Source organism: Megalops cyprinoides, chromosome 9, assembly GCF_013368585.1.
Source record: "Megalops cyprinoides isolate fMegCyp1 chromosome 9, fMegCyp1.pri, whole genome shotgun sequence".
Classification (NCBI taxonomy): Eukaryota; Metazoa; Chordata; class Actinopteri; order Elopiformes; family Megalopidae; genus Megalops; species Megalops cyprinoides.
This window is the reverse complement of record NC_050591.1, coordinates 34,090,433-34,108,493: the sequence shown is the minus strand read 5'-3', so window position 1 is coordinate 34,108,493 and position 18,061 is coordinate 34,090,433. Positions and strand designations below refer to the sequence as shown.

General features: G+C 41.6%; 1 protein-coding gene across 1 annotated transcript; it reads left to right on the top strand.

The window, feature by feature from the left end:
• Positions 1-2,383: 2,383 nt before the first annotated feature.
• Positions 2,384-14,694, top strand: LOC118783468 (protein Wnt-11-like). Its single transcript, XM_036537355.1, has 5 exons — positions 2,384-2,466; positions 5,465-5,700; positions 9,416-9,693; positions 10,557-10,849; positions 14,477-14,694. Exons 1-5 carry the CDS (start codon positions 2,384-2,386, stop codon positions 14,649-14,651), a joined length of 1,065 nt encoding a protein of 354 aa, XP_036393248.1. The 3' UTR covers positions 14,652-14,694.
• Positions 14,695-18,061: the final 3,367 nt, after the last annotated feature.

Below are 18,061 nucleotides of genomic sequence, written 5' to 3'. Positions count from 1 at the left end.
AGGAAAAGGGCATCAAATTAATCTCGTTGTTGAAATATGGTAGCGGCACGACAACGTAACCCGCAGAAAGCGCTTTTTGAGGCTGCAAAAATGTACAAATAATTCATGGTAGTAACTCTTAAAGTTACATTGCTTGACGGAGTCACACCTCTAAGATTGGGCTAAATAGTTTATTTGTACACGAAATTTCATAATCAGTAGAGCCAATGACACTGGGCTTCTTATGGAGCTAGATAGACAGATAGACGAACTATTGTACACCAGTATATCAATCAATTACAAACTTCCATAATGTTCTGCCCTGAAGGCTGACACTGTATGATAATGATTATTATTATTTTATTGCATGGTCGAGGGAGGTTTATACATTATTCGCCGACATAGCACAACGTTATATTTCTCAGGTGCCGCAGAATTCGTTGATATTTTTGTGGAAGCGCGTTGTTATGCTAATTATGTCTGACATCACGTTGAGATCAAAGCGTCGCAGGGGCGTATAAACCGGGGCTTCGGAGTCTGCCTGAGTTCACATTCCAGAGGGAGTCTTAGCGCTGAAAGGAGAACCTCCTCGCTCTCATAACGCGCTGTCTGTGTTTGCGCCGATAAATAACGCTCTATGCGTTTTGCAGCGGTAAATACTTACACATTGTGGATTTACAAACAGGTGTTGATGGCTAATCGTGAATGAAGAAAGATACTATCTGGAATACTGCCACGACATTGATATTCTGACATCACTAAAGAAGGTAAGAATCACTCTTTGAGTTGCTTTGCTTTGGGCATCCTCGTAGCATTTTGATGAATGTTTTCGTTTCGTGTTTTGTTCGTCAATAGTGTGTGAAAATTAAATTTTAAAGTTTATCGGACATACTCGTGACCAGAGCTGCTGGCTGTACCAACCATCTGTAATTACGTTAAAAACTCCAGCGTCATCTGATCTTGCCCGCGACTATGCAGCGTTCACGGGGTTCAACACAATGATGGAGAATGCCAAGAACGCTTCGCTCTACTTCTCATTTTATAGAGTATTCAAATTTGCACACAGTGATGGACATAGACCAAATATAGGTATTTTGAGTGTTGTAGATAGGGCTCTTTATAAGTATGATCTCCTCTCTCTGTATAAAAATAGTGATGGTACTGCATACTGCATCTCGAGGGGGCACGAGTCATTTACCTCCATCACCGGTGGGTGGAGCAGTGTATATGATCCGTTGACTTACTTCTGTCCTCCAGTGTGTGTGTGTGTGTGTGTGTGTGTAACCCGAAGAATTAAAATATTACGCACAGATTTGGATAAAACTCTCGGAAATTATGCATTAATACGTAAAGGAACAGATTCTGTTTTAGGTAATGAATAGGACAGTGGAAGTATGCACACTAACAAGAGACTCAACAGTTTTGAAGAAACAAGCGACTTTGTCGCGAAGTAGATTTTACTTGTCTGATATTGACACTTTTAAACATTTTAAAATTCAATGGATTATTTCAGTTGTCAAGAAATGAGAGTTTGTTTGCCTCTTGGCCCAAATTCAATTGTAGAAATTCTTTCACGTTTATTCTTCATTTTTGTGCTGGTCTGGTGAATGGTATGACTTGCGGCGAGTGTTCGATTAGTTAAGGTTACTATGGTTGCAACATTGGTACCATTATGCCATGTGAAGTATTTGATATTGTCATGCCTTTGGCCACAGGAAGTGAAAACATCAAAACAGGCCCCCTTAATTACTTTTTAAAATTGTTCTATTCTGCTTACTAACTGGACTAATTCATGGATGTCAGTGAAACGCATTTTACGTCAAATATATATTTTTTCAGTTTCATTAATCTCCTGGGAAGAATAACTGATATTCATGCTATATTCAGGCTGCTTCAATGTCTGTCACTGTATGATTTGTTAGTGTTATATGAAAGAAATATGCTTTTCAATTGTTTGATTTTCTGTGACCATGCGATTACAGATGTAATTTAGTTAGTGGGATCTGGGGGTAGCTGAAAACTGAAAAACCTGAAAACAAAAACTATGTAAATATAAAGAAATCATAGCGAATGCCCTACACCCTTCCACATGATGTGATTGCATTTAAGTGATGTGACAAGTTTCAGTCAATTCTACATTTCCATTCACCATATAGAGATGATTTTAATAATCACATGTTTTTTTTTCCCTAAAAGAGAGCAGTTCCACTGCTTGACTGACCACCTTCACAAACACACATCTGCATGTTTTCCGGTCTCAGACAATGGCGCGCAGCTTAGGTGCCACATCTGTTTTTGTATTTCAGGCGACGAAGAACCCGAGGGACGGGGGCGACAGTGTCTGTGACCAGGGAAACTTCACGCTTCGTCACCCATCTTTTCCGTTCTGCACGGGACTGACATCATGAACAGACCTTCACAGCCAGCTTCTCTGTGTCTGCTCTCTCTGCTGTGGATGTTCCAGGTCTGCTCTGGAATCAAGTGGCTGTAAGCTCTTCAGATTTTTCGCAGCATTCTCATGAAGGAAGTGTCTCTCTCCTCTTGCTTATAGGCTCAGACGGGTGTGTTTCCAGTTGCACGGTATGTCCCAAACATCTAAATGTGAAAGGTTGTCTTGGCTGCGTATGTTTAAGTTATTCCAGCTCAAGTTCAGCCAAGATGACAGGTCCCAGTTACAGCCGAGGAAATCTAGGCTCTTCCTCATATCTGATGCCCGTAGAATGTGTGGTTTTCTTTGCAGAGAGATATCAAAGCAGCTTCAAATCAGTGAGAACATCTCATTTAAATCCGTGAGCAGGTAAATGTATTGGATTTGAACACAAACATATCTTACTATGGTCTAACCTCAAATCCTGTTGAATTAAAGCATACATTTTCCTAGATGTCATGAATATGAAAATTCACTGAGGACTGTGTGTGATTTCCCCATAATGCCGAGCATCTGTAGCAACAGCTCTCATTTGGAAGTTGTTGTATGATTTTTGTGATAGCTCTTCAAGATATCGAGACAGCAAAGCCCACATGTGATAAGTGGGAGTGAGGGCTTGTATAGCTTGAAATAAGAGTGAATTTAAAACAGATGCGGCAATAAACACCTGTTTAAAGAGGATAGCCAGGAACGAGAGAGAGGTGGGCTGACCATCAGCACATGTGGAGCATACCGAGCCGAATGCTTGCACAGCGGTGCATTTATGAAATTCTTTGCACCAAAAATAATGAAGGTTCTCAAGAAAAATATCAATAGTGTTCATGAGAGACCCCATATAAGGACCTTTGGGTGGAGAAAATACATTCCAGGGAAAGCGCTTGATTGGACACAGTTATAGATCATACTTATATGTTACCCTGTAGAGGAAAATCAAATGAAACACTTTCTGTGGGTTTTGAAACATCTAACTTCTCCATCAAACTGAGGGTTGCAAAAATGTGTAGATTGTACTGAAGAACTATCACCACATAGCATTTTGTCATCTAAAATAATCTAAAACTAAGTGAAATCAGGAATCATTGAAAAGAGGAAAGCATGAATATTTTTGGCATTAATTATAAATTCATTTATTTTTGCATTTTTTTAGGTTTGCTTACACTAAGGAATTTAAGAAAAAATAAGGAAAGAGCAAATTTTGTTATAATTCACATTTAGTACTACAAAAGTACTGTTTTTCTATATGGATTTACATAGCATTTATGCATGCTAGTATAAATTAAATTACAACAGGCTAAATCCAATTTAGACACAACTGACAGTGAACCAAGTGCAAGTACATCGTATACACCGCAGGTACAATGTATACTGTACAGTAAAAGTTCCAAAACAAACAAACCAAGAGCAGTAATTTATATCTATAATAATTGACGTTACTGTATATAGTAAAGTCTTACTGGCCAATTTACCAGAATAATTCAGCAGCACAGGTTCAGCCCATCTGAAGAATTTAATGGTAAACTTTGGGCAACACAGGTACAGTCTAATCAGGTAACCCTTCAGAGGGTAACAGCAGAGGCAAAGGACACACAGAAGGCCAGCAACAGAAAGCTTATCACCTGGGCAGTGAGAGGTAGGGGTCTCAAGGGGACAGTTTTCAGACAGTCTTTAGTTTTTTTTTGTTTTCAGTCAGATACGAAATTCTGGATTCTGTTGGCATGGAGGCCTTCGGGGATGGTTTTGCAACAGTCCAGGAAGAGAAGCAGGACCTGAATGAGCTGCAGGAGAGGGCAGGTGGCGAGAAATGGGAAGAATGCAGAGGCAGATCATGGAGTTACTGGCAGTTATGGGCCAGCACCACAGTCTTCTGGGAAAAGCTGAGCAAGTGCATTTGTTGTGAATCCTCCAGAGTTTTGGCAATCTGAGTGTTTCTGTCTGTGTGTGTTGTGGGGGCGTGGGTTTTGGGTTGATAGAATATTCCTTTAGAGAGATGGTGAGGTATTGGACCAGTGGGGACTGGTTTGGAGATACAGCAAGTCCAACTTGTAAGGGCTGAGTTTGAGTTGGCTGGTGGTTGTTAGGGAGATCTGAGCAAATGCTGGTATCACTGAAGAGACATGAGTAGGGTGTCATGAGGTGTCAGTGGATGTCATCAGTACCTATTGGAAATGTCTAGAAATAGTCAAAGCTTTGTTACTGACAAGTGACACAAGCTCCTGTTGTGTCTTTACTGGCGCTGGAAGCCCTCTGAATGACAATACTATCTGACTGCATTAGGCTTTCCATGTCAGTGGTTTGCCCTTGTCAAATTTAAGTCATTGTTCTGGATAGGGTTTGTGTGTTTGAACAACAAACATTTATACATTATCTGGAAATGTACTCAAATATACAGATAGTTAAGATAAACACATAGTTTGAGATTCATAAAAAGGCATTGACAGCATAGAAAGACTACTACCTCTGTTAACACTAATAATTACAATAGTAGCATAGTAAAACTACAGATAATAATAACAACCATAATAATAGCTAATATATATAAAATCAACCATATAAACCATGTCTGTTTCCATTAAATACAAAAAGTAAAATTTAATTGTTTGTGTGTGTATGTGTGTGTGCCTGCGCATGCGTGTATGCATGTGTGCGTGTGTGTGTATGTATGTGTGTGCGTGTGTGTGTGTGTATGTGTGTGTATGTGTGTGTATGTATGTGTGTGCGTGTGTGTGTGTGTATGTGTGTGTGTGCGTGTATGTGTGTGTATGTGTGTGTATGTGTGTGTATGTATGTGTGTGCGTGTGTGTGTATGTATGTGTGTGTGTATGTGCGTGTATGTGTGTGTGTGCGTGTGTGTGTGTGTGTGTGTGTGTGTGTGTGTGTGTGTGTATGTGTGTGTGTGCGTGTATGTGTGTGTATGTGTGTGTATGTGTGTGTATGTGTGCGTGTGTGCGTGTATGTGTGTGTATGTGTGTGTGTATGTATGCTTGTGTGTGTGTGCGTGTGTGTGTGTATGTATGTGTGTGTGTATGTGCGTGTATGTGTGTGTGTGCGTGTGTTTAGGGCCCTGTCGCAGACGCCCGCTTCCATGAGCATCAACCGGACTCAGCACTGCAAGCAGCTGCGGGGCCTGGTGTCCGCTCAGGTGCAGCTGTGCCGCAACAACCTGGAGCTCATGCAGACCATCATCCAGGCCGCCCGCGAGGTGAAGAAGACCTGCCAGAAGACCTTCGCTGACATGCGCTGGAACTGCTCCTCCATCGAGACCGCCCCGCAGTACCTTCCAGACCTGGAGAGAGGTGCTTTCCCGCTCCGCTGTCTGTAGAAAAGGGTTACGGTGCCACCCCCCCCTCGCCAACCCCGCATGCATGTAGAGCAAGGCAGGGCCATTTCTTGGGTTCTGTCTAATATTTTGTGAAAATCAATGGTAAAGGGAAGGTAAAAGCCCCCTGAGACACCCCTGGGGGCCCTCCTTTGTGTAACAGGTTGTTTGGAACTCATCAACCCTGATGCACGCAGAAATGCAGGCTCCATTATTTGTTGTTCTACATGCCTTCCACATCAATGAGTGGTTTTTCGCGGGTGTTTAAAAAACAAAACACATTCACGTTCCACTGCAGTCAATAGTGTCACACATACCACTCTCAACATCCTTTATCCTTTCTGCAGGATTTCCCGGCTTGGCAAAATCTCTGTTCTACCACTCATATATTTGCATTCTACCAGGGTAATAATCTATTCAGTGACATTTTCCCAGGTGTGAGACATGACACATCACCCAAACCAAACTTCTGCTATCATGTGTGATAGCTGTTATTGTCTGTCGCAATGCAGTTCCATGCCAGAATCACTCAGTTCTGTGGATCGTTCTGCAACACTACTCTGGTAAGAGATAAATCTCCAAGCCACAAGACAGACTTCACTCCTAGCTGAGCAGTTACACCAAAAAGATCAAATTATGTTCCAACAGTAGGAGTGGTGTGGAAAACACTATTGACTATAATGGAATTTGTTCATAAATGGTTTAGATTCTTCAAAAATAGCCTCTTTGGAGCTTTGAAAAAGAGGCTATCCCTTCTAAAACTCTGCTTTCTTTCTACAAAACCTGCAGCTTGTTGAATATGGATGTGCTGGCACACACCCTAAAGGTGTTTGCACACTGACCCTATGCACACCTAGCGAACCACAGAAAACACCAGCGTGAGGTTGGGGAGTATTTCTTGGCTCTTTTTTCTGCTGGCTTTTGTGTGTTGCAGTGTTTGCCAACTCCAGATTTTAACTGCCATTTGGTCAGTGTTGTTCAACGTCAGAATGGCTTGCTTAGGAATTCAGCAAACTTTGGCAACAGAAAAAAATAGTCAATTTTGATTCTGCACGCTACCTTGCTGGACAGTAAGCCTGTTACCTGGTCCAACAATAGGAATATTAAGCAGGCAAAATAGGGCACTTTTGTTTTTATGGGACACTGAAATGAGTTGACAAGTCTTTGATGTGCAAACCAGAGATGACGTTCTCCAGGAAATTGAAGGAATTATAGCTTTCAAATTTTCATCATGACACACTGCAGTTGAACTTCCTATTGGCAGAACACTTACATTTTTTCACTTTTCCCTATGCAAATGGGGTGAAATACATGTTCCAAGTTTTGAACTACTGAAACACACAGAAACCGAAGAGGTATCTAGCAGCACTGAGAAGTATGGATACTAGACAGAAAATGAGTCTAAGTACCCAGGGCCAGTGAATTGGCTATTTATTAAAATAGTTAATGATGCACGTACAATGGACATCGCTGGCTACTTTTTAAACCTTTGTGGATGATACCCACATGAAAATGAAATACATTTTAATATAATGAAAAATATTTTTTTCAGCCCAAGAATATATCACAAAGAAAAATAAAATATGTTAAATATGTTAATGCAAAGTGGAAATATATTGCAATATACCAGAATTGCAATAATTTTCAATATATTGATTGAGCTAAAATATATTCTTTAAAATGTATTCTCAATATATTATTTTTGTATGGGTAGACCCATGGGTTTTAAAAAAAATCATGTTGAAAAAGAAATTTTGTTTAACAGAACATATTTTTCTTAGGGATCTAGCTTGCTATATAGCAAACTATAGGACCATACCTAGCTAGCTATGTAGAAACCTTGGTAGACACCAAGTACCTCCCCTTGTGGCACTGGAGTGGAGTGAAATTAAAGTGTTTACATTGACATTATTATGGATTACAGCTGTTAAAATCCTGCATGTTTATGTGCATGTTTAACTATTTTTGTAGCAGTGGTTTCCATGGAATTCATTAATGGGCCTCAGCAAGGTGGTTTACAATAGCACAAGGCCTGGTGAGACCCTCTTCTGTAATATTTATGCTCTCTCTGGATGAAAAATGACTTCACTGCCCCCTGCTGTTGTGGAGTGTTGCTCTTTAGCCGCGTTTTGCTCGGTGTTACATGCCTTCAAGAAAACGTTCACGTGTACGCTTCCAAAACCAGCAAATGTCGGCCAATGCTGGGCTCCTGGAGAGCATGACATTATTGTGCAAGTACCTTTAAGTACAATGTTTTTTATATAAAAAAAAATTCTTACTGAATGTTTTCTGTCTAACATCTGCTCACAACACTTCACTTCACTGCCTGTTTTTAACAGCGTCTAGCGATGTTTTTCCCCTTTAAATCTTCTTTTCACTTCTCCATCCCACCTCAGATCCTTTTTTTCTCCTCTCTTATCTCAAACCACATCTTCACCCCTGTCTCTCTAATCCTCCGTGTGTTCCCTTCTGTCTTTGGCTGGGTCTCTGAGTGAAATACCATCGACCTATCCCTCAAAGAATGCATGGGTGGTGCACACGTGCCTCGCAGTTCGATTTATGGCCATCGTAACGTTCAGGGCCTCGCCCCGCCCCTCTCCAGAAGTTCCACCACGCTGCTGCGCTGATCCGTTTTTTTTTTAAGGTTTTGTTTTCTTATCAGCTCTGCTTGCCAAGAGAGTCTCTCCTCTGCCAGAGCGACTGAATGCCAGGGCAGATTTACAAATCCGGAGTCATGAGCCCACTTCAAAGGCCCCTCCAATCAAACAGGCATGAGAGATAGCTGGATGACATCTCAAAAGGAGACGCTTTCCATCTGTCATTTGTTTAACCAGCCTTGCAAACCCCCGCCAGCCACAAGTGGTCTGCATCTCAGGGGCGTCTTTGATATATCCCATGCTGAGTCAAGGCAGGGTTCTTTTGGATTCGTCATCCATTCTTGCTTGACATATATTCCTGCTGTGAACGCTATTCGTCTCTGGACTGGACTTTTTTTTTTCCTGCTGTAGAGAGTCTTCCCTCGATATTTCAGCTCAACAGATGGTTTTGTGGAAGACCCATGCTGAACCCATCCCATCTCTAACAAACTCAGTTTAATCCAGGATGATGAACAGTGTGGGATATCATACCCTCTGTCCTGTCTCCCGCAGTCCAGCAATGGACAGTCAGGATCTCAGTGTGATCTTTGTGCCTCCCATGCTTGTGACAAGGAGCAGGGAGAATCCAAATCTAGAGATGACTCAGGACACAAGAGGCTTAGTTCAACAAAAATAAAATTACCTTTACTGGAGAATCGGGAGAAAAAAAACAGGCTTGGTACTTGGTACTCACACACTAGACTGGGCAGAGCCATGAACAAAGGACAGGGCGTAAATCATAGACAAGATGAAACCAATAAATCATAGACATAGATGAAACCAATAATTAATCAGCACAGGTGGAAGACATTAACTAAATGAGTGATGGAACACAGGCAGGAAGTCATGTGGCCATCTGGTGGCCAACCTGGGTAATAGCAGCCATATCAGCCCCCACAATGCTGTTTCAGCAAACTTGACGAAAAACATTGAGCTGGTTACTGAGTTTTTCTCAGGACATCTTTGATGTCCACGTTTTCTCGCTACCTGATTGAATAGCATGTTAACCTAAGGTGAGTTCACTTCCATCAGCCGAGTTCGTCATGTCTCTGTCAGGCACAAGGGAGTCTGCGTTCGTGTACGCCCTGTCCGCTGCCACCATCAGCCACACCATCGCCCGGGCCTGCACGTCGGGCGACCTGCGATACTGCTCCTGCGGCCCCATCCCGGGCGAGGTTCCCCAGCCCGGGTACCGCTGGGGCGGCTGCGCGGACAACCTGCACTACGGCCTGCTTATGGGCACCAAGTTCTCCGACGCCCCCATGAAGATGAGGAAGTCCCGCTCCCAGGCCAACAAGCTGATGCACCTGCACAACAGCGAAGTGGGCCGGCAGGTAGCAGCACGACTACAGCTCTCATCAGCCGCCTTCACTCTCACCACAAAGATGCTGAGCAGAATTATTCAGACTGGCTCTTCTGTATTGCATGAAATTTGCTCCACATGTAGTCAAATGCAACAGGGGGATTATAGTGAAGGACCTGTACTGTGCAGGCCTGACCAGATCATGAACAGTATTTATTCATTTATTTTGACAGTTTTCCTGATATATTGTATATCATATTGTATATATAAAAATATTTGACTGGGTTAGGACATTACAGTGAACACAAAGTATTTCAGTCTGAAGCATTCTGTAAACATTAGAAGTTTACCTGAATCTGTAGCTGTGAGGTGTATATGTAGTGTCATTTTTTATTCATAACCTGTAACTATGACATCTAGCAGTCATTTGCCACCTCTAACAATTTTGCCATTTTTCTCACTTATTGTTTATGTAGACAGGTACTTTGTAGATTTTTCTTGTTCGGTTGGTATGTTAGTAAGTGGAGTACGGACTTAAATAATATTTTTGTGTGTCTATGATGACCCAAAATTAAGATAATAAGAAAAAAAAATCTGGATTGCAACTATATTGTTTTGTCATACATGATCACTTCTCGGTATTGTGCCTTGTACACTAATAGACTAAACTTACTAATTGTAATTGAACAATTGTACAATTACTAGTTGTAAGTCGCTTTGGTTTAAAAGCGTCTGCGAAATGCCGAATTGTAAATTGTAGAGTGCTCTTTGTCCATGGTATCATGAATTACACAATATGATTGGCTGATTGAATGACTGAATGACCATTAAAAGCCCAGTGTTCTTCTTGTGTCACCCTCTTGTGTGTTTGACGGGCGTGTACCTTTCCCACAGGCCCTGCGAGACGCGCTGGAGCTGAAATGTAAGTGTCACGGCGTCTCCGGCTCCTGCTCCATCAGAACCTGCTGGAAGGGCCTGCAGGACCTGAAGGACATCGCCATGGACCTGAAGACCAAGTACCTGTCCGCCACCAAGGTGGTGCACCGGCCCATGGGCACCAGGAAGCAGCTGGTCCCCAAGGACATCGACATCAGGCCCGTCCGGGAGAATGAGCTCGTCTACCTGCAGAGCTCACCCGACTTCTGCCACAGGAACGAGAAGCAGGGCTCCTTCGGGACGCAGGGCAGGTGAGCCTTCTGACAGGTGCACCTCTGTGCACACCTGTGCTAGCTGTCCCTGGCTATATGGATGACATCTGCCATAGTTGTACATTGATGGGTCTTAACCATCCCTGCCAGCACATACAGAGTTTAACACCTGTTCTGCCCAGTCCTTACAGAATCATGCTATCTTGTTTTGGCCTATTGCTTCATAAATTAGATTAATTATTCAGCCTCTTTGAATTGCATTGTGGCACTGTGATGGGGTGACTTTTCTTAGATTTGTCTCTATAACAATGACTAAATTTGCCTTTTTCTGCCCTTGCTCAAAAGCATGTGCAACTGAAAGTGCAATAACCATTCAGACACCCCACGTAAAAATGAAAGCACGGCATTCACAAGGCCAGATGTTTATGGCATGACCCTGACCGGAGGTAGGTGTTGATACATGATGTCAGCAGTCTAGGCTGGCTCTGCAGTTTGCTGAGGAACCCAGTGCAGCCCTGGTAGATTTTCCCACAAATGTGAAAGGGGAGATCTTGGAAAAACTCGATTGCTGGCCTCTGTTTTTCCACTGTTTTTCCACTTTCCACTTTTCCACCTTTCGGGAAACAACATACTAATCTTTCAGATATTTGTGGATACTCTCTTCGTGTTTCTTGATAAAATAATTGAAGTAGAACTGTGACTCAGGCTTCTCAGCAGCACTTTGGAAATATCTGTGGTCCCTGTTACTCAAAATGAATTTTTACCCCGGGAACTTACAGCTGTACAGCTTTGTAGGGACGGGGAAACATTAACAGTACAGGCAACATTATGAACATTATTTACATTTTTCTTGTGTCAAAAATGGAAGCATTTGTCAGACAGTAATTGTACAGTGTTTTAATCTTGCCTCCTACAGAAGTTTAATATGTTTTGCTGACGACAGAAAGCATCTCGTATTATTAGCATACCCATACCCATATTCTTAACTACTAACTGTGAAGCAGAGTAGTACTATTTTATGACTAACACGTGAACCTGTAGTGCCTTCCAAACTGGTCCTGTCCACAACTGTCACTTATCACTTCAACAGTCATGTACACGACATTCATAAAACATTTCAACACACATCAATATACACAGCGTCCTATAAAGAGCTTATATACATCAAACTGTAATATCCAATAAGCACATTAGACTCAGATATTTTTTTCCACCTAAAATACATCAGAACACTCATCAGTGGCTTTGCCAGTGCTAGGCTTTTGTGGACAAGTGCAGTTGAGTAGAACCACAGCTTGTCCAGCTCCCATTTTGCGATACTGGGAGAGATGGGGAAGGAAATGTGATGGAGAAGCCTTTATCTGTCCCCAAAATGGCCGCAGTGTTTTCTTATTGTTGTTAAAGGTTTTAATCTTAACGATCCTTCATTTTTTTTTCCATTTTAGTACATTTTCAATAAAACAGGTTAAGTGTTTAATTGTTCCATTTTTAATTGTCTTTGTCTGTATGAACCAGCCATTGGCTAATGAGCCTCACCTGCCTAATCAGGCTTGTTAAATACAGGTGTGTGGCTGGAGAGCAGGAGAGCTTTTTTCTTCTGCAGTTGGTTGTGTGCTGAGGCTGGCTCCTTTTCTTTGTTGGTTTTTAAAATATATTTTTTGTTTTGTTTTTGCTTTTTCTGTTCATTTCTTTTTTTGTGAGAAATGTTGGCCACCTTCTCCACACCAGAGGCCTCCTATAGTATGATTTTACTGACTCATCTAACTGCAGTTCAGACTCACGCTGTCACAGGTGTTTATTAGCTTTCAGTGCGTCAGGGGTAGCAGAGGTTACTCTTTAGATGGAACTCCTCATGTGAGAACACAGACTTTATTTTTTTTCCAAATGATATTTGCATTTGTAGGTATGGAAATCAGTTAAAAGGCTACTTGCCTCCAAATCGTCTTCCCCTAACATTGAACACAGCTGGAAAAAATGAAAGCCTCTGTTGGTGAATCATTTTTTCAACATTTGCATTTGATTATTTTTTTGCAGATACAAATAAAAGTCTGGTTTTAGGTTTGTGCATGCATGGGGACATGCATTTCACATTTTTTACATGTTCAAAGATGTGTCTAAAAGACCTGGTACTGTATGCCAGGTCATTTCACCCCTTGTGCCACGTAACTGTTTTGGAGATCAGTAATATCGTTTAATGTGAAAAATGATCTCCTGCTGAATGTATAACAGATAAATAATGTGTGACAAGGACATTAGTCAGGCCTGGTGCTTAGGAAAAATTCACTGTCTGAGAAATTACTCAGTTCAAAACTAGAGGGCTTCTAAAATACTTTTGCGGATGTCATATTTTATATGGACTCGGGGGGGGGGGGGTATTTTCATGTATAGATAACTGTTTGTGTAAGGGGTCACCATTTGGCTTGGTATGCTTCAGTGGAAAGAGCACTTGATTCCATTAGTCTGACTATGTGCACCATTGTAGCAGAGACCTTTGTATGAATGGCATGGTGCAATGTGCTCCACCAGAAAAACTACGCAGAGACATGTTTTATACACCCTGTGCTTTCATTAAACCCTATATGCCCACAGACTCAATATTAAGTTCTTTTTAAGGGGTCTGTGATTTACCATTTGCACAGGATGATGTGTTTTGTTTTAGTCACACAGGCTGTGGCAGTCCACAGACAGTACAATCATGACTAAGATGCGGCTTGCTCACTCAGCTACGTCTTGTCTGGTGTTTTTTTTTTTCTGTTCTTCATCTGCATTACATTACGTTACACTATTGTCATTTAGCACTCCTATCCAGAGCAACTTACATTAGACATACATTTAACATTTTTATACAGCTGGAAATTTACTGTACCTCGCCCAAGGGTACAGCAGCGGTGCCCCTGTGGGGAATCGATCCAGTAACCTTTTGGTTACAAGTCCTGCTTCTGAGCGCTATGCTACACTGCTGCCCCTTTATTTATGTATTGTGTTTGATATACTTTTTTATCTGGGGAGATTTCTGTAGCTCACATTTTTCTCTTTTACATATATTCCATTCATACAGCTGGACATTTACTGAAGAAATTCAAGTTAAGTACTCTGCTTAAGGATTCCACAACAGTGTACTGCCTGGGGATTGAACTGGCAACCTCTGGGTTACAGGCTCAGATTAAACAATACACCACACTAAGTAGGACCCCCCCCCCATCCCCTCCTTCTCCTCCCAGCATTCCATTCTTCTCTCTCACCAGGGGGGCCATTAACACCCTGCAATTATAAAGCTATGTATGTAGAAAAGACTTGTTAAAGAGGGTGATCCCTTGTGTGTAATACTGCAGTGTCAAGCCTTCAGGGCTCTTCTGTCGACAGACGCTCTTAGTTCGCTGTGTTGGGTTCGGCTTTAACTGGGCTAACGACTTCAACGTGGGTGCTCAACCTCTGCTGTGATGGAAAGTTCAGTTACAGGAGGGGTTTACGGAAGCTTGTAGGCTTTAGAGGCCTTGCAGATTGCAGCAGTCATGATAAAAACTGTCAGCAGGGGTCAAGTGCGTTGCAGGTCCCACCCCCAAGAGCCCAATTTGTCTCGTCCTTGAGTGTCCGTGTGTGTGTGTGTGGGGGGGGGGGGGGGGCGCTCCATGTGCCTAATGTTGTTTTCCCTTCTGTGCTCCACAGGCAGTGTAACAAGACCTCCATTGGCAGCGACAGCTGTGACCTCATGTGCTGTGGGCGGGGCTACAACCCCTACACCGAGACGCTGGTGGAGAAGTGTCACTGCAAGTACCACTGGTGCTGCTACGTCACGTGCAAGAGGTGCGAGAGGACAGTGGAACGGTACATTTGCAAATGACCCCCCACCCACCCCTTTTTCTTCATCTCGCCCCTGTACCCCCCCTTCCAAGCTGCACATAATAACCGAAGCGATACGTACCGAGAAAGCTTATCTTTTTGTCTTAAGCTTCAGCTTTTTTGAATGTTTGAACTGGAACAGTTTTTTTTACATATTTGGTTTTTTATTTGGTCGCAAAACTCCTCTCCAGGCCGGACTCTGTTTTGTTTTTGAGGGTTGACGTGGGTGTTGTTTCAACGCCCATCACGTAAGCAAAGACGACCGTCCTTGAGGATTTTTGTTTTTCACAAAGTGCGAACACTTTGCTATATTTTTTAAAATTAAAAAAAAAAATCTATTTTCTTATGCATTCATTAAAGAAATTATATTAGAGTGTGTGAGGAGGAAACCTCAAATATTCGGACAGCAGGAGGTGCATAGCTAACCTTGGACCAATGCTAACGTAAAATATTCACTTCAAAGCCATTCCATGGAATTCCAAGGGATTGAAATGATCTGTGGGATTATCCCTTTATGAAGAAATGAAGAAAAAGTTACTGAGTACACAAAAGGACAATCAAATACTGCTCTGCCTCTGGAGCCTGAAATTGATATGCATTTAAAGTTTGTCCTTGGAGGAGATGTAAGAGCTCTGTCACATACATCCCTGCCAAGAACCATAAACCAAGAATAGTTGTATTGTTAAATTTCCTATAACATAAGGAATTTTTAGTGTCCAAACTGTGCAGTCCAGAATGTACAGAATCTTTTTGGTTCCCATGACAACGTATTAAGAGCCACTTCTGTGTGGATGTACATACTGTCTTCTGTATTCAGAAATTAAAAGAATATTTATGATGTAATTAAAAAGTCTTACTGAACTCTCGACATGGATAACTTGTTTTTTTGTCTAGAATAAACACCTTTTGGTCATTATCAAGGTTCTAGTGAAAGGATCTAAACAATCCTTGTTCTAGAAAATGACCAATGTACAGCCTTGGTATTACAATTGCTGTTTCTGGTCATTTGCTATAGGGAAAAATTCATGACATATTAATGTAAAAAATGCATCCAAAGTTTTGCTTTCTGCAGAGGGCTGATGAGTTGTACTACGATTCCATGATTTCCTGTTGAAATTGAGCGTGACTACGGGGTAGGACTACAGCTTGTTCACTGCAGCCAGATTCTGACATGTTGTGGCTGTAGCCAAGACTTGCCTCGGCAGAGCTGTTGACCAAGCCATTGGGGATACCACAGGTTCCAAAAGACAACAATTATGCATGGCTTGTTTTAAGAATGAAATCATAGTCACAGTTGTAAAGTTTGTGTTTTGAATTGGTTTCAAGTTATCGATGATTAATTTATTAGACGAAAAATCATTTTTAATGATTAACATTATATTTTCATGATGTATATATTTTATTTAGAAATGGCTTGCCCCAGCTAGCCTATTTTGCTTCCCAGTTATGGAAGATATAATCTGGATACCTGATATGTTGGAATTTATCTTAATTTATTATAATTTTCAAAATATTGCCTGCTTGCAATGTATGGACTGCTGCCAACTGCATTGAGATCAGAAAAATTTCTCCTTCACAGTGTGAGGGAGAAATGTTGCATCTCTTTAAAAAACATGTTGTAGATCATAGATTAAGAGATGGTATTCCTCGCTGTTCACTAGATGTCATTTGGCTGTATGTGAAATGGACATTTTACTTTTAGGATGGTAATAACTAACAGTTTGAAGAATAGTCACTTACAATTCAGGACCTGTGAACTCCTCAGCTCTCCCAGAGGAAAGCAGGACTGCATGGAAATGGAGCCAATGGACCACCCATCATTGCCGGGTTTAGCTTTATGTCTGCCTGCACCATATATCCGGTTCTGTCCCTAATGTTCTGTTCTGATGTAATTACTTAAATGATTCCATTTCCCACTGTTGTAACCGGAATATGAAAGGAGTCACTGAAGGAGTCATTTTTGTTTTTCCTCATCCTAATAACTAAAAACATGCAAATAGGGCCTGCTATAACCATGAAAGTTGGCCTGGATACATTAGTGTCCATTTCTCATGTTTCTTTGTAAGAAGCTCAGGAACTATAAATATGATCTACATAGATATGCATATGGCATACCAGGAACAAAGAGGGTTTGTTAGGTAAGTAAAGTTTTTGTCATTGAAGCTGGGACAGATGTTGTCTGTCAGGATGAAGGACACAGACACAGCCTCAGTGCAGGTCAGGGGGGCTGTAATTCTCACAGCTGAGCACACATGAATCTGGACTGGTAATAAACGCTTTATTTTGTTCGTAATGTTGAAAATTTTATGGGTCCTGGGTACAGTGAAACATACCACATACCCACTCACTCTTATATTGTTAGAAAAACAAAGTTTAATGAAACGTTTCGAGCAGCCGCTTCTTTGTCAAACCTATGAAACATTGTCTCATTAAACTTTTGCGAGCAACATAACAGCATGCAGATATGTATCAGTTCTAAATTGATTCATTCCTTATAACATCACCCTGAACAAAGGTAAAAGGTGGTGCACACCAATTACATTCCAGGAGTTTTTAACATTTTGTACCTCTTTTCTTCTCATCTGTTGAGTGAAAACTGCAGTGAGACATGGAAGGAAAGTTTTAGACCGTGAGCAGAGCAGCTCCCTGAACAGAGCTGGCTGCTCCGTGACTTGCAGTAATGTCGATTTGGGCCTTAAGCGCACTGCAAATACAGCATTAAAATTGTTTCAAAAACAGAATAGATTCCAATTGACGTTATGTCTGTTTTGCATTTGCATACCAGAGAAAAACAGAGAGAAGAAAGGAGGGGGGGGGGGTGTAGACAGTGGACAGAGTGATGGAGAGGTGAGAGGAAGGGAGAGGTACGGTTGAAATACTCTGGGAAATAAACAGACAAAAACCATTTAAATACATCATTAATTTTAGGCCTTTGCCTCCGTGCTTTGTTTCACCAATTGCTCCCAACAGGCTGCATGTTCTGAACATAACATACAAGCTGCAGCGATTTAGAAAATGATTGTACTTGATGTTATTACCACACTCAGCACTCGAATATAAAAATGACATTAGAGACGTCGGCCAATGTAAGCATTGCATTTAGTGCATTAAATGTAATGGAAGTCCTGGCAAAGCAGTGATACTCTGATATGGAAAACAAAGCTGCCAATGGATTGACTTCAGCTCGGAGGGGGGAAAAGATTGCCCTCTCATTTCAGCGACTCGTGTTGTTCCTCTAAACTTGTTGATATTTTAATCAAATACCATTTGGCAGTGCACTGTTGACGCTCTCTCTGGCAAGAACCTCCACTTGTAAAACTGCCATGATACATTGTACAATTATACAATTAAAATTTAGAAGACTCATTTTTTTTTCCTGCCTTTTGTTATGGTGAAGATTGCTTAATGTTT

Bases quoted from the DNA above. Each gene is read 5' to 3' on its own strand.
- LOC118783468 (XM_036537355.1), top strand. From the start codon at position 2,384: ATGAACAGACCTTCACAGCCAGCTTCTCTGTGTCTGCTCTCTCTGCTG. The intron at 2,467-5,464 runs GTAAGCTCTTCA...GCGTGTGTTTAG, and splicing joins TGCTCTGGAATCAAGTGGCT to GGCCCTGTCGCAGACGCCCG. The intron at 10,850-14,476 runs GTGAGCCTTCTG...TGTGCTCCACAG, and splicing joins TCCTTCGGGACGCAGGGCAG to GCAGTGTAACAAGACCTCCA.